Below are 16952 nucleotides of genomic sequence, written 5' to 3'. Positions count from 1 at the left end.
TCGACCCAAAAGTCATTTGGCTCGCACTCTGAATGTTCATGGCACTGTTTTTTTTCCCCTTAACTTTTTTTTACTTTGTGTTTTATTTTATAATTTAATTTTTATCTTAACAGACAAGTGGTTCTCGCCTTTGGATATTATTCCCGAGTGTCTCATCAAACACATGTTTTTAATACTGTTATTTCGTTTCGAGGTGAATGACGTAAGAATATTTCCTCGCAGTTCATTCTATCATGTTAATATTAATTCGAATGTGTGTATATATGCATAGCTTTGACGTGTGTGAAAATATTTTCACAACTATAGTGATGCCTGGACTCATCAACGCACCACGATTTTTGCAGGTGGAAGTGGAGGAAATTCTGGAACTTCCAATAAAAAGAATCTCGCTTTTTATCTCGTATTTTCTTTTGCAGCACTAACACTGGCGCAAAATGCTGAACAATTCAAGGCACCCGTCAATCCGACCACACCGGCCGCCATCACCACGACTGTGAATGTCACCACAACAACAATTAACACAACGAGTTCTGTCCCTGCAACAACTATTGCTACAACCAACCCTGCACCCGTCACCAACACAACTGTCGCGCCGCCTTCTCCACCCAAGCCCACCGCGCCCGCCATTTTGAACACAGGAGACTACCGGCTTATGAAGGACAAAGTTGTTTGCCTGATGGCCCGTATGGCCCTGCAACTCCGACTCGTGACACCAAAGGTACTTTTGTTTTCTTAGTGTTTCATCATCTTACATTGTGTGTTGTTGTTTTTTTGGGCATGGTGGTGCAAATGGCATTATGTTTATTTTCCGCGGGAGAAGCTGATTTAAAACAGTAACAAATTTGTATTTCATTCCATTACAGGGCTTTTTTTTTAAGCAGGGCTTTTTTTTTAAGCATATATAGATAAACTTTGTTCCCCTTCCAGGCCAGTGGGACATTCATCGTGCAGCCCAATAAGACTTTAGCCGTTGGGGAGTGTCAGCAGAACCGGGCCAACCTCACGCTGGTCTTTCAGGAGGGTTTCATCACCTTCATATTCAACAAGGTACACTTATTTTAGAGCTGGTTGAAATTCTCACTCTCAGGTGGAAGTAGGAAAAGAAAAGTTGAAAGGAGGGCTGAACAATTAATCAAATTGAAATTGACTGCAGTTGTGTAGAATGCATTTTAAATGCCGAAGTCTGCAAATAGGGGGGGAAGCCTTCATTTTAGTCTTTCTGTATTTTTTTTCTAAAGTTTGATTCAAACATTGAGCACAAATGTATTGCAATGTTGTAGAATGCATTTTGTAAAGGCTTGTGTTTTTGTTTGAAACTATTTTGGCAAGAAGCATATTAACTCCCTCAATCCCACTTTTTTTTTTTTTTTTTTACAATTTTTCCAGACATTCAATCCCATGTACTATAGTTTTTTTTAAGTGTTTGGCTAAAGACAGGTCTAGAAATGGCTGACTCATAAATGAATGACTTAAGTAATCAATTTGTTGGAATATTCAAATACTTAAGTAATTGATAGCTAGTTTACCTAGGTACTAAATCAGTTTCCAGGTTACTATTTGATTTCTTTCTGTAATGAGGTACTAAAAGTAATCAATTACTTTAGATTTTAATGTACTGAAATTGTTGATTTGCACTTACGTAGAGAAAGTAATTAATAATTTTAATAGATTACCTAAAGTTAATTACCCAAGCTATAAGAAGTCATTACTTAGGGTACTTAAGTATGAAAGAAATCTTTTACTGGGGACCTTAATTTTATACGAGCCATTTTTAGACCTTCCTTTAGTCAAACACTTAGGGGGGGGAAAAATGAAACATTTGGGATTGACTGTCTGGACGTTAAAAAAAAAATGTCTTTGGGAGTTAAATGGCAAGTGCCGGGAGGGGAGAAAAATGGCAGATTATTTTTCAAAATCGCTGATTCAACAGCTTGCAAAGATCTTCAATCTACTTTGAAATGTGGTCGCTGACTTCCCACCACTGGTTTCTCTCGATGCGTCACACAATTCGTCTGTTTGGAGGTCATGTGATTTTTCATCCGCAAACTGTCACGGGAGCAAAATAATTCGAAAGAGGAAGTCTACTCGACAAGCCTGTTTTTTTTGTGCGTGTGTCACGGCATGTGATATGGATCACTCATGCCTCACCCACTCAACCACTGTCAATGACTTAATTTTGTTGACACCGTCCAACATTTTATTTTTTTTTCTCTTTCAATTCCTTCAGAGCACAGCTGAAAACATTGCCTACGTTGACACGTTGTTATTCAACCTCACCTACCCCTTAAGCAATGGTAAGACCATCTCATTTTAGTCAGACTTTTGAAATATTAGTGTGCAACTGGGGTCACCAACTATCTAACAATCTAACATGTTTTTGGTGCAACCCTCCTTCGACGCACCTGATTCAAATGATCGGGATAATTATCAAGCTTCTGCAGTGCTTCCTGGTGAGCGGAGCATTTCAACCAAAGTCTGTGTTCCCTGGTGTACAAAATGTTGTGAAAATTCCTTCTTTGCGTAATTTGGTGTCATGGCGTTGCAGATCTGCTTTCACAACCGTTCCCCTTAAAAGTCTCAAGGCTTTCTCGACGTCTCCAATGACTCAGTCGTTGGTCTCATTCCAATGACTAAATCATAGGTCTCAAACTCCAGTCCGAAGGCCGCAATCCTTCATGTTTTTGATGCTTCGGTCTGAAACACACCTGATTCAAATGATTTGCTCGTCGACAAGCTCTGCAGGAGCTTGAAAAGGATCCTAATCATTTGAATCAGGTGCGTTGAAGAGAGCAGCATCAAAAACATGTAGGATTGCGGCCCTCGAGGACTGGAGTTTGAGACCTATGCACCATGTTTTTCCTCTTTTGCATTTTAACTCATGTTGGTGTTGAAATGATGCCAGCTCAAGTAAAAAAAATAAAATAAAATAAAAATACAGACACTCATCTACATACAAACAGTATTGCTAATATGAAAAAAAAACAGTTGTTTGGTACAGGGGTGGGCAAGTCCTGTCCTAGAGAGCCACAATCCAGTCTGTTTTCGATCTTTCTCTACAATCAAAACACCTGTTTCAAATAATGAGCTTATCGGCCTGCTTCAAGGAATTCTGATGACCCCGATTTGAGGCAGGTGTGTTGGTCGAAGGGAAACATCGAAAACGGATCCTCTGGAGGATCGGACTTTGCCACCCCTGGTTTAGTACAACAGCTGCTCTGGGAGGGAAAGTTCAAGCTGACAGTTATCACTACACCAGGCTTCTGGGAGGAACTTCAAAATAAAAGCATACCAAGTGCGTTGGCGCAATACACCTCTTGCTCTGGTATAGTTTTATTTTGAAGCAATGCCTGGCCTCTCAATATTTCCTCCTTAACTAAAATGGAGAAGATTGGCAGGGAAGGGAGCACATTCTTCCCGTGTACTGTACAGGATTTAATTGTCATTTTACTCTTTGTTTAGCGATATCACTGCAACAGAGCTGGGTTTTATTGGACGCCCCTGCGCTACACTATGGGGGGGGGGGCTAACTAGACGGAAAATTTGTTGACAGTGGCAGTGCTGGTGTTATCACTGAAAATGCGTCAGTTACAAAATTGGACAGGCAACTGTTCATATGTTTGAATGTAGAGGAGTGCCCCCCCCCCCCCCCCCCCCCCCCTTTTTCAGTCACCAATAACAAAATAAAAAAGTGACTCGTTCCTAGTCACATCTTGGTTGTGTAATTCGGCAACTTGGTTATGAAGTGCTGCGAAATGTTTTTTTTGCTAGTAACACCAGTGGCCCAGATGTGCTTTTTTTTTTTCTCTCTACGCTTTTGATGAAAGCATGTCAAAGCTAAGAGGCGTGGGAGCTGTGCATGATTTTCCCGTTTCGCATTTTTGCAGCTAGCAGCAACTACGCCGCCACCAACAGATCGTTGCGCGCCTTCCCCGCGAAGATCGGCCACTCGTACTCATGCCGGGGCGAATCCATTTTCATGGGAAATGGCTTGTATCTGGATGTCAAGGACGATCGGATACAGGCCTTCAATCTGACCAAGAGCGCAGAATTTGGCGTCAGTAAGTGAACCCCTGCCACGTCATTGGCCTCCATTTTGTTTTTAAGGTCGTCGACATACATGTTGACATGCGGCTTGGCTTTCAGCCGACCACTGTGCGGCCGACCGACCCGATTACAGCGTGGCCATCGGAGTGGGCGTGACATTGCTGGTGCTGGTATTAGTGGTGGTCGTGGTCTACCTGCTGGGCCGCAAGAGGAGGACGGACGGCTACCAGTCACTGTGAGGAGCCTCCTCCAAGGCGGGGCCAAAGAGAAAAGTGCCAACGCTTCAGCCCGTCCCTGTTGACTCATTTCCATTACTCAGGTTGTTGTCCATGCTATTCGTTAATTTAGCAAATGCTAACATATAAACATTAAAACCCCTAAATCTGTACATTGCAAATTGCAATTGCGATTTATATGGATTTAAAAAAATGGCCAAGGAGATTTATACAGAGTTTAAAATCGGCCTGGCATCTTACCACAAATATTCGTATCACATGTTAGCATTTGATATCAAAATGTCTCATTGGAATCCTCAAAGTGGTTTTGAAGCCAATAGCGAATATAACATGTTTTTTTTTGCTATGAATCCACTAAAAGAGATGCTTTGGGTACTTTAAGCAATGATTTTCTAGCTATGAGCTGTCACGAACGATAATTGCACTAATTGCAGGCTGAACCCAGCTGAGGATTCAAATGCATATTTTGCAAGAAACTGCTGAGGCAAAGAGGACTTTGCTTTCAGCTGCAAATGTTGTGGTGAATGCACATATTGTATGTTGTTGGCTTTTTTAATATGCCTGGTTATGTACGTTGAAAGTTTGATGAGGGATTTTTTTTTCTTATTTTTTAAGCTTTCATGCCAATAAAGATATTTCTCAAGTGTTCAAGTTAATTGTATTGTTTTCATGGAAACAAACGCGTGAATGTGGCACCGTTTGCCTTTAAAGACAAATGTGGGCTTTCTTTTTTCGAACTTAAAACAGCTAAAAATGTTCCATAAATGAAAAAGCAACGTACAGCCCACGTGTATGATGTATGATTAGAATTTACGGGCGGAAGGACAGTGCCCTCTATTGACAACGCGTCACTGCCATCCTCGGCCACATTATGTTTTTTGCACAATTTCCGTTATGTACTGTCACCATGTTGAATAAAATACTTTGCATTTCGCTAACTTTAACAAAAGCAGCCTTTGGCGATATAGGTATGCAAATTGCCAGTTTTCCGACAGTTTCAGCTGCATTTGAAGGGGATCTCTCGTGACGTCATATTACGTAAACGCGTGTTGACGCACTCCAAGTGGTTTTCTGGACAGACTGAAGTGCGCGGCAAAAGAAGTGGGACACAAAACAAGACAACACAAAACATGTGGCCGGGGTACTGCTGAACTAACGGGGTACGTGATCCGTCCTACGCCGCGTCTTCTTCCGCCACAGGAGCGAGGCATTGAGGTTTACAACAGCCGGGCCGTTTTCGCGGGACTTATCTTTTTAACCTACATCAATGCGCGTTTTCTCAAATAGTCCCGAGTGTGCTAACTAGCTGTTAGCATATTAGCTTGACTTGGCCGCCGGTCAAATTGGAGGCGGTGTTTGTCGGGCTCTGCCTCACGGTTGGTTTCGCGTACTCACTCGGCGTTACGATACGACGTGGCCGCTTCGGACTAGTTAATTTGGTATCGGGAGCCGGTGTCAATGAAGCTCCAAGTGCTAACGTTAGCCTAGCCCATTTTGTATGTATGTGTGAGTGCGTTTTAGCTAGGAGTGCCCCGCCCACCCACGAGCGATGCAACCCCCCAAAAAAGAAAAGGTGTTTATAAGAGCATTTTATTTCTATATATAAATAAACTGCATTTAATATACGATGCATACACAACACACATTAATTTCGATTACAATATTAGGGTTTATTTTAATTTCCCTCAATGTTAGATTGCCCATTCAACATGAGGCAGCTCCTTTTGTTTTATTAGAATGGGCCCCCGCACACTCGCGTTTCGGCACCTGCAAATTAACATTTGCGATTAAAAAAAAATCTACAAACCTTCCATACAATATTTTTACATATCTATTTATGTTTTATTACCTCCAAATGTATTTACATGTAACCGGAGATCGAAGATTAGGACTATATGACGAATTGCCGTGAATGCACCAATTGAATTACCATGGCTGCTATAAGCGGAAAGTTTCTTAAACAAAGAACAACGTGTAAATATAAATAAACTTGAGTTTAGTCAATATGTTATTTATTCATTCTATGTCTCCCGTTATTCTAAATATGGAATTGTGATTATTACTCGGTTTGTGAAATATGAATCAAAGAAGCAAGATGCTATCAGTTTTTATACATCTCAGGGGGCAGCCACTTTGTCACGTGGTATGACTGAAGATGACATCATAGTTTCTCAGGACTCGGGAAAGGACCAATCACGGCTCACTTGTTTTCACACTTTAGTCATGTGATATTTACAAGCTTATTAAAACCTGTGTGTTCCGCGTAATTAATAGCAAAACTCAATAATTTAGAAAAATATAACACAACTTTTCTCTCCTCATTATGGTGATTTGCGACTTAATACAGTAATTTTATTATCCACTTTTCATGTATTGTTTTTAACAAAGGAGTGAAAAATGAATCAGTATTACAATAAACATTTGCTGAGACCAATTTTATTGACTTGTAACATTCAGCACTGCAGGTGAAGACTACCTCAGAGGGCATAATGGGTTTGCACTCATCTCAGAAGAAATATTTCCCCCTGCGGGGGATCGACGGCGTCGTTCAACTCTTCGACGCCGAGCTTCGCAAGCCCGAGCCGGACCTCGCCCTCCTCTCCCTGGTCCTGGGTTTCGTCGAGCACTTCCTCGCCGTGAACCGCGTTGTGCCCGTCAACGTGCCCGGCGTGCGTTTCGAGCCGCTGGAGCCCGACTGCCCCAACTCGTGTTTTCCCACCGTGGAGCTGGGCATGATCTCGGCGCTGTACGAGCGTTTCACGGCGCAGATTCGCGGGGCGGTGGATCTGTCTCAGTACAGGAGGACGGCGGCGGGGTCCAGTCGAGAGCTGGTGAAGAAAGTGTCGGATGTGATCTGGAACAGCCTGAGTCGCTCTTACTTTAAAGACCGTGCCCACATCCAGTCTCTCTTCAGCCTCATCACTGGTAAGTAAGCCTGAATTAAATTTCATTCAAATAAGATTTCTTGTTACGAAAAATTGTTCTATCTTTTATCAAGGGACAAAATTAGACAGCTCCGGGGTCGCCTTTGCTGTGGTGGCGGCCTGCCAGGTCCTGGCCCTGAAGGATGTGCACCTGGCATTGTCCGAAGACCACGCCTGGGTCATTTTTGGCAAGAGCGGGGAAGAGACTGCTGAGGTCACCTGGCATGGCAAGGGGAACGAAGACCGGCGAGGACAGACGGTTGCGGCGGGAGTTACTGAGAAGGTGAGGCCCAAACCTATCTGTTACAGGTAGGCATGGGCCGATAACCGGATTGGCAGTATATTGCCGTTTTTAAAAGTCATGGTTATTTAAAACCATTCAAATCTGTCAAACCTGGTATTTTTTTTTTCCCCGCCCGCATTGTCTGCCTTAATAGGCAATTGCACTGTGCAGCTCTCATTGCGTGTCAAAGGTGAGTCTGCCTCTGCTGCAGCAGCTAATCATATTGTCCATTTCTTGCCTTGTGGGCTTTAATATCAATATAGTTTTGCTTCGAGTGATGATAGTTTATTTCAAATTCAATCATTTAAAAAAATATATTATTGTGCAGTAGATTTATAGTTATTTTATACTAAGTGCCCATATTTGAGTTTAAATTGGATGTGCTCAATCAAAAAGAATTCATGGATATGTTTATTGGTGAGCAAACCCCATTTTTCTCACTGAAGATTTGTTTTTATTTTATATAAATATTTATTTGAATTTAGCATGGTAAATGTTTGTTATCGTAACAAATGCTGTAATAAATATTTGTTTAAAAAAAGTTTTTATGATGTAGAGAAAGGGCTATTTAGCAACGAAGATTTTAAAATGATATATTTGAAGGCTGAAATGTCAATTCTGTGATACCGTGATATTTTTGCTGAAGGTTATCATCCCATTTGAATTTGATATTGTCCCGTGCCTAGTTATAGGTAAAAAAGCGTGAATAAAAATATTGTTTTGGCACCACCAACCTATGTTAAAGTGAGTTGAGCGGTGATCTTTTTTTGCACTTCCTGGTGCCTGGTGATATTTTTTCTAACCACACGAATATGTGTTTGTGTCTCCATCAGAGTTGGCTCTACCTCAAGGGTTCCTATATGAAATGTGACCGCAACATGGAGGTGGCCTTCATGGTGTGCGCCATCAACCCCTCACTGGATTTGCATACTGACAGCTCGGAGCTGCTGCAGCTTCAGCAGGTAACTGCAAAACACACGCGTTCCGGAATCAACTCTCTTAACTGCTCCTTTTCTTTCATCGGTGCCTGTTGGGTTTGCTGAGTTTGTCACTTTTTTTTTTTTGTTATCAAGATAATGGAGGGAACGATGGACATATTTTCAATGGGACATATTATGGGAAGTTGATTCTTTGTTCTTTGTATATTTTGACTAAGAAATTAATGAGACACATTGGAGTTGTCTTAAATTTTAGGCGAAACTCGCAAATCAAATCAAAACTATTTCCATATAATTTTGTTAATTACAGGAAAGACTTGTTCAGTTTTATATATATATATATATATATATATATATATATATATATATATATATATATATATATATATATATATATATATATCCCATAAACACATGTCACTCTTTTAGTCCTATTGTCCAAGTTATCATGGTTTAAAATTTAGGTTTTTATTATAAACTTGATTTTTATTTGCATAGCATAGTAAATTGAAATATGCTACTTGCTAAAGGTAAAGACAAGCACTATCATAAAGTACCGATAGTATGAAAATTTAATAATTTGTCAACAAACCCCCAAAAAATCAACTCTAAGGAGACTAGGGCTGTCATTGAAATATTTTTAGAGTGAAATATTCTATGCATTCATCTGACCAAATTACATTTTTCAAAAAAACGAAACCGTTGTTTCCGCAATTTTTTTTAATTGGAAAAAAAGTTTGCTTTCATATTCTTAGTGGACAAAAACAAAACAGTTAAAAAATGTCACACAAGAGGGTTTGATGTTTTGACCAAACTTTTTGAAACTGATTGCTGATGTTGATTTTTGCAAATATCATAATTAAATACAAAAGATAATCAGTTTGATTTCACGAGACTACAGAAATTGGAAAATAATTACTGCTGAGAAGCAGAAATCAGGAGTAATTTTATATTAATAGCTGTAAACAATTGCTCATAAATAAAATAGTTGTTCTTTGCACAGAAACTACTGTGGCTGCTCTACGAACGAGGTGACCTGGACAGGTAAGTCTTCCTAAGTTGGATATGTTAAAAAGAATGACCGTGAAGTCGATATCCTCAAAGTCTCCGCTGCCTTTTTCTTAGGTATCCGATGGCAATGGGGACGCTGGCAGACCTGGAAGACCAGGATCCGATGCCCGGCAAGGAGAGCCCGCTAGAAATCCACCTGAAGGTAAATGTTTGTATTATAAACTGTAAATATCCTATAAAACAGGATTCCAGTACAGTGATCCCCCCTATTCGCAGTTAATGGGGGCTGTCAACCCCCCGCGAAGTCTGAAACCCGCAAAGTAGGGTATCAGTTCCTAGATTTCTATGTATGCCCCAATATAGCCGCAGTAACCATAAACAATGCTTTTTTTTGTATTTTATTTCCTTTCTCCTATTAATTAACATTACATTATCCTTATTAACATTATTGTATATTCATTAAATAACTAGTATTACTTAGTTTGTTGAGAATTTGTTCTCAGGACTTGTTATCTGCACCAAGACTCCGGTGAAAGAGTACGCAAGTCACGTTGAACTTCACATTTATTTTGGCTCATGTATGGTGTATCATGTAGTATGTGTTGAATAATAAATCATCAACAATGTTAAAGTCAGTAAACTAACATATAAACACTTGCCCAACTTTAATCTATGAATTGACTGTATTTTTAGCCGACATTAGCGGGTTAGCAACAACTAACAACAACTACTAACTATAAAGTGCAACCTCTACACAAACAAACACATAAACAGATTAAACACTCATCGCTTACTAAACATAGGCAGTAGCGTGAGTTATCAACATAAATGATAATAAACTATAAATATGAGCTTACGTTGTCATTCACTACGTCACCGTAATGAGCCGAATGACTCACAGAGAAGTAAAACAGGAAACGGAAATGCAACGTGACCCGACAAATTAACAGCATGCATTTCAAAATAAGATAACAAACGTCACGAACTCTAACGCTTGAAGAATTCTTAACATGGTTATTAACTAATATTACTTAGTTAATTGATGAATACATACTGTATAATGTACTGTTTTGCATTTTTCATTTTTTCCGTTTTTGCACATTTTTTAAATGATTTTTTATTTTGAAATATTTTTCATTTTTCCTGGAAAACCCCGCGAAGTACTGAGACGGTGATATCTGGGACCGCGAAGTGGGAGGGATCACTGTATATGCTTGAGACCTTTCGACTTGTGTCAGGTCATCAGTATGGCACTGATAATCTTCAATTTTCACACAGCATAAAAGAATATATGATTTGAGTACTGTTCTATTGTTACCTCGACATAGATGCTATTTAGCAGTAGCACCGTTGGAGGTATTTTTGTGCGGGCCTTACTGTAGCCGATGTTGACTCTTCTGTCCCTCTATCTCATCAGGCCGTCGGTTCGGCACAGAAACATTACAACAACGAGCACATCTACCCCTACATGTACTTGGCAGGCTTCCACTACAGGCACAGGAATGTGCGAGACGCGCTGAGGGCATGGGCTGACGCTGCCCAGGTCATGCAAGAGTAAGTTCTTGACGATGCATTTGTTGAACACCAGGGGGCAGCAGATGCTTGCTTGTCACAGTTATAAACTGGGGGGGGGTCCTCGTTTCATCATAAGTATTATCGCCATCTTAATGCTGTTATTACACGAGTATTTGTTTCCAGATCTATGTCAATATATTTATTAGGCACACGTTTTTCTATATTTAAGTCCTAAACAGGCAAGAATTTTCAGATTTGTAGAGAAATTTGGGGGTATGTTAGAATTTAAGCGATGGCTGTTACGGACGTTTCCACCGTTTTGCCTGTTTAGAATATCGGCCGAAAGCGGCAGCTGTGCCCAGTAAAGGGTTAAAAAATTTAAAAAACTCTCTGGAATAGCTAAAAATAGACGCAGGCATGTTTAACTTCCTCCTCATTGTTCAGCAGGTTTAGCCTCTTCCTCTCAAACATGTTGGTTCTTTTCATTAACTTGTAGTTCGTCACCAGGGTCCCAATGTGAACATTGTTTTCCCTTTTCGTAAGCGGTTTGTGCTCCACAAAATAATTTAGAGTAAAGGTAAAAGCCACTAAAATGGCTCACACCTGCCTAACCAATTGTTCCTCTCCACCTCAATTTAAGACAGAATAAAATAGTCCTTTTATTTTCGATATATAATTTTTTTTGTTTATCTAAAGCTTTAGTATAACTGTAAATATAAATAATGAAATACATTGCATCAAATATTTTTTCAATAATCATTGGCCCACTTTACCATAGATAATGACATTCAACTATTGCCTTCAAAATAAATCAGTCTCATGGTTATCATAGTTAGCAAAAGCAGAAATACTAACAACTAAATAAAACCTTGTTGTTTATGAATAAAATAAAATACAATAAATAAAGTACAAACAAAAGTGTTTCTGCAAAAAATGTTTTGATTCATTCGTACATGCCGCTTTTAAGGTTTATTTCAATGGCATTTATTTCATCATTACTGTAGGGCCACACTGAAGAAATGTTAAAGAGCAAAATATTGAAAGTGGTAATCACCACAAAAAAAAAAAATCAAATGTACTTTGAAAAAAATGAAACTACACTCCAAGGGATCCCCAAATGTTTGCGAACCTCTCATCTAAATATAAAACTCCCCCTGTGGTGGCAGCTACAACTACTTCCGCGAGGATGAGGAGATCTACAAAGAGTTCTTTGACATAGCCAACGACGTCATCCCCACTTTGCTCAAGGAGACGGCCGCCGCTGCTGAGAGTCCCTCAGAAGGAGGAGACACGGGGGAAACGGTAAGAAGGCCCGGAGTCAGTCGCTCCTCTTAAAAAAAAAAAAAAAAAAAAAAAGGCATTTATTTATTCATTTTGGGATCGCTGTAGGAGCAGCCCAAGCAGCAGCAGCAGGCGGCGGCTCTCTCAGCTCTGCAGGACCCCGAATGCTTCGCCCACCTGCTCTGCTTTTACGACGGCATCTGCAAATGGGAGGAGGGCAGCCCCACGCCCGTGCTGCACGTGGGCTGGGCCACCTACCTGGTTCAGTCCCTCAGCCGCTTCGAGGCGCAGGTAAGCCACTTCCTTCCTGAGGGAGGGGTTAAAATCAGATTAGAAAAAATTTAAGTGAAGCCTCAGCTCCTTCTGTCTGTCTGTCTGTCTGTCTGTCTATCTATCTATCTATCTATCTATCTATCTCTATCTATCTATCTTTCTCTGTATATATATATATATATATATATATATATATATATATATATATATATATATATATATATATATATATATATATATATATATATATATGTATGTATATATATGTGTGTATGTATATGTGTGTGTGTGTATATATATATATGTATATATATGAGGGGGGGTGAAAGTCAAGGTTGCCATTGTTAGCGCTTGTTACTTTTTCAATTTTTGTCCGAATCACTTCTATGAAGTTAATCTGAACTGAAGTTTAAATGGAACTCTCCAACCCTCTCACGCATACGCTGTAATTTTCGGATGACACGCACCTGCTGCGACACGTCTGTAGATTCATCCAAATGCAGGTAGAGACAAAATCTGACTCGTCTTTCTTAGGCTTGCAGTATTCATTATCGCTCTATCTTTCACATGGAAGGTCAAAATGATCCAGTCCCTCGTTTATACCCTCCCGTTAAAATAATTATTGTAAGCCAATATAAAAAGCACACCCGTGCATCTAAAATCGCTCAAGGGTGTCAGCTACGCTCCTTTAAAAAAAAAAAAAAAAAATGACGAGAATATTATTTATTATTTTCATTACTATTCTAAAAGACGAGATTTCTCGTCCATGGCGCTGAAAGAGTAAAAAAAAAAAATGTGAGTGTAGATTGACACTTTTTGGGGGTGTATCTCCGCTCCGCTCCACTTCAGGTGCGTCAGAAAGTGTCCATCATCACCAAAGAGCCCGAGTGCCAGGACGAGGACGACGCGTCCAGCGAGGATCCGTACGAGGGCCGCAGGCGAGGCCCCCGCAGGGAGTCCAAGCTGGAGGAGCAGAACTCCCCCCTCCCCGCCGCCCCCACCTCCCCCGCCAGCCAAACCGCCACCGCGGCGCCCACCGGCGCCGCTCCCACCCCGAAGAAAATCGGCGAGGGCGCCGCCCGCCGCCGCTCGGAGGGTAAGCCCAAGTCCCCCAACGCGGCTGCGCTCTCGCCGCCGGCGCCGGCGCACCCGGCCGCCCCCGTCGTGGTCTTCCAGAGCGAGAAGATGAAAGGAATGAAGGAGCTGCTGCGTGCCGCCAAGGTGAACTCCAGCGCCATCAAGCTGCAGCTCACCGCCCAGTCTCAGGTCCAGATGAAGCGGCAGAAGAGCACGCCGCCAGGCGATTACTCCATGTCCTTCATGAAGAGGCAGCGCAAGTCGCTGTAGGACAAACTACTGTCAAACCAGTTCAGGTTCCTTTCAGTCAAACGTCCTCCTGCTGACCATTGCCAAAAACTCAGTCTCTGACTAACACATTCAATCCCAAAGACGGATTTGTACTTTTTTTTTTTTTCCCCTTGAGAGTCCAGACATTCAGGCACATAAACTGATTTATAAATATATTTCGAAAGCCAAGTGTTTGGCTAGAGAGTCTAAAAATGGCTGGTATCAAAATATTTCACGTATTCAAGTATTTTAGATAATTAAGTATTAAATTAATTCATTTTGGTGTTTAAGTACCAAAGTAATCTATTATTTTAGTGTTCAATCAATATTTTAGTAATCAATTCCTTTAGTATAAAAGTACCTTACTACTGAAGTACTTAGGAATCGATTAGTTTTGGCACTGAAGTATCCTAAAGTAATCATTTTATGTACTAAAGTAATTACTTTTGTACTTGATTACCTAAAATAAAAAATCCTTCAGTACTTATAAAGGAATCGATTAGTTTTGGCACTGAAGTAGCCTAAAGGAATCAATTACTTTCCGTACTATAGCAATTACTTTTGTACTTGATTACCTAAAATTATTTTTTCCTTCAGTACTTATAAAGGAATCGATTAGTTTTGGCACAGAAATAGCCTGAAAGGAATCAATTACTTTATGTACTATAGCAATTACTTTTGTACTTGATTACCTAAAATTATTTTTTCCTTCAGTACTTACGAAGGATTCGATTAGTTTTGGCACTGAAGTAGCCTAAAGGAATCAATTACTTTATTTACTATCGCAATTACTTTGTACCTAAATACCTAAGATTATTTATGCCTTCAGTACTTATAAAAGAATCGATTAGTTTTGGCACTGAAGTAGCCTAAAGTAATCGATTATGTACTATGGTAGTTATTTTTGTACTTAATTACTTAAAATTATTTATGCCTTCAGTACTTATGAAAGAATCGATTAGTTTTGGCACTAAGTAGCCTAAAGTAATCAATTACTTTATGTACTAAAGTAATTACGCTTGTACTTAATTACCTAAAATTATTTATTCTGTCAGTGCTTCATTAATATAGTAGCAGCCAGTTTTAGACCATCGAGACAAGCGCTTGAAAACATCTTGGAAGTGCCTGGGATTAATTGACTAGACTCCTGGGGAAAAAAAAAAAACGTAAAAACACGTCTTTGGGATGGAATGAGTTAATCGCTGTTAAAATAATTCTTGTGTCGTAAAAAGATGCGTATGGGATCACCTGTCGAAGCCCATTTCTTTTTCTGTTTCGGTCACAGCAAATTTCACCAACTGATATAGAAAAAGGGAAATAGAAGTCTCTCTCTCTATCTTATGGAACTTTAATTTTCATACAAAGTACTTTTCTTCCCATTTGACCATGAATAAGAATGCAGTTTTGTGCAAATACCGCACCTATCAAAAATTTGGAAACACCCTTGAATTACTATTGTTGATCTGGCCACAGAAAAAATCTAGAATTGTAAAAATAGATCAACAATTGTATAGATTAAAACTCATCGACATGACGACGAGAAATATTCGTCTCAATCAGCGTGATAAAGCTGTGCATTAAGAAGAGTTAATAGCTAGAATGTCTTTCAAGTAACTGTTTTCAAACTTTTGACTGCTACTTCCGTTGAAACCACATAATGTGATCCCAAACCCCTTTAATATTTTTGACATTTCTTACGGATGATTTTCCTCTGGAAAAACCAACTGGCTGACACTGCATACGGTCAAGACTCTTTTAGCATTTGCTAACAACCCAGGCAAAAGTTAGCTCCTCCCCGACGTACAACGATTGTCTCAGTCAGGATGTATCACTTCAGCAAACTATTTTCCTACTTGACGTGGCTTTGGTGCCATCTAGTGTTGTCATAAAATGCAGGCAAGAAGTTCCTGTAGGTTGTTAATTTGTGAACAATTTACATATCAGACGTAATGTAAAGAAACCAAAGCAACATGAGGGTGATCCCAATTCAAGTCGTCTCATCAGGACATGTTGGAAAGACTGAAAGCCGGGAAAGTCAATTTAGTATAGTTACTGTGTAACATTGTCCACTTCTGTGTTTAAGGATAGCTTCTTTCTTGCTAGCTCGATGTTGCCTTACATTGCTTTTGTTCCGTCTTCTTAGATGAGGCCTTTATGTTTGGACTCGACACACAACCGCACAAAACGGTCCCTTGTATGTTGCGTTCACTTGTGGATTTAGGCTTTTTTTTTCTTTTGTTTTGTTTTTTTGTCTTTGTTTTTTGTATTCTACAAGTAATAAAGACAAAGAAGTGGCATTTGATTTTTGGCCGTTCTTCGTTCCTAACTTATTTTTTTGCAGGGGACGCTTTGTCTTGGGGAAAGTCGGTTTGGATTTGTTCTGGCATTATTCTTTCTATTCATAAAAATAATTTAAAACAGTTATTCAAGTTGATCTGTGAACTTGACTTTATTATTTAATAAAAAAATAAGATTCCCTCTACGTTTTGTGCTCAAATGGGTAAATGAGTTTCACAGATGAGTAAAAATCGAAAAGTTGCATAATACTCTCTTACACCTTACTTAGAAAAGAAAGATTTGCCAGTGTTATAGGATACAGTATTTTGGATGATTTATTGTCATGTCTAGACGTATGTCGTCAAACTAGATTTTTTTTCCAGATGAGTAGAACATGCATTCGTGTGATTTTTATTGTATATTATTTTAAAAATCTCATGCTGCAGTATGTCAGGTTGACCCGTTTGAAAATTGAAAAGAGTTGTACAGCGTTCCCTCCTGAGTGTGTTGGGTTCTCAACAAGAACAAAAAACAGAGTAACTGAAATCCGAGATTTAACCTTTTTTTTAGTTTATTTTTTCTTTTGCTTCAAAAAACGGTCTATAATATAGAGCATTTTAGCTAAACAATAAATACACAATTTGGTATTGTTTGGTCCAATTTAAAGACAAAAAAGCATGAATCAATGCCAGATTTACCTACAATAGAAAAATTATGGTTAAAACCTGAAAAGCCGCGATAGAGTACCGCGATGTTGCGAGGGAACATTAATAGTTGTACTTATAGAAATTTTGAATAGCTCTATTCATGAGTTTTTAAACGA

General features: G+C 39.6%; 2 protein-coding genes across 3 annotated transcripts in view; both read left to right on the top strand.

The window, feature by feature from the left end:
* Positions 1-4931, top strand: part of cd68 (CD68 molecule) — a 5872-nt gene extending 941 nt beyond the window's left edge. For both annotated transcript variants that reach the window (XM_088435050.1, XM_088435058.1), the window contains exons 2-6: positions 417-718; positions 928-1047; positions 2228-2294; positions 3885-4058; positions 4144-4931. In XM_088435050.1, the coding sequence (XP_088291176.1) occupies positions 417-718; positions 928-1047; positions 2228-2294; positions 3885-4058; positions 4144-4283 (803 nt within the window). In that variant the 3' untranslated portion in view covers positions 4284-4931. The remainder of the gene's footprint in view (positions 1-416; positions 719-927; positions 1048-2227; positions 2295-3884; positions 4059-4143) is intronic.
* A 401-nt stretch (positions 4932-5332) lies between these two features.
* Positions 5333-16154, top strand: men1 (multiple endocrine neoplasia I). The gene is made up of 10 exons (XM_088433163.1): positions 5333-5440; positions 6738-7205; positions 7279-7487; positions 8321-8449; positions 9429-9469; positions 9551-9638; positions 10854-10990; positions 12118-12253; positions 12341-12523; positions 13355-16154. Exons 2-10 carry the CDS (start codon positions 6770-6772, stop codon positions 13850-13852), a joined length of 1857 nt encoding a protein of 618 aa, XP_088289289.1. The 5' UTR covers positions 5333-5440; positions 6738-6769; the 3' UTR covers positions 13853-16154.
* The last annotated feature ends 798 nt before the right edge of the window (positions 16155-16952 follow it).

The sequence above is a fragment of the Hippichthys cyanospilos genome, chromosome 1, assembly GCF_059441005.1.
Source record: "Hippichthys cyanospilos isolate Australia breed blue-spotted pipefish chromosome 1, RoL_Hcya_1.0, whole genome shotgun sequence".
In the NCBI taxonomy this organism is placed as follows: Eukaryota; Metazoa; Chordata; class Actinopteri; order Syngnathiformes; family Syngnathidae; genus Hippichthys; species Hippichthys cyanospilos.
This window is presented reverse-complemented; position numbering and strand designations above follow the sequence as displayed.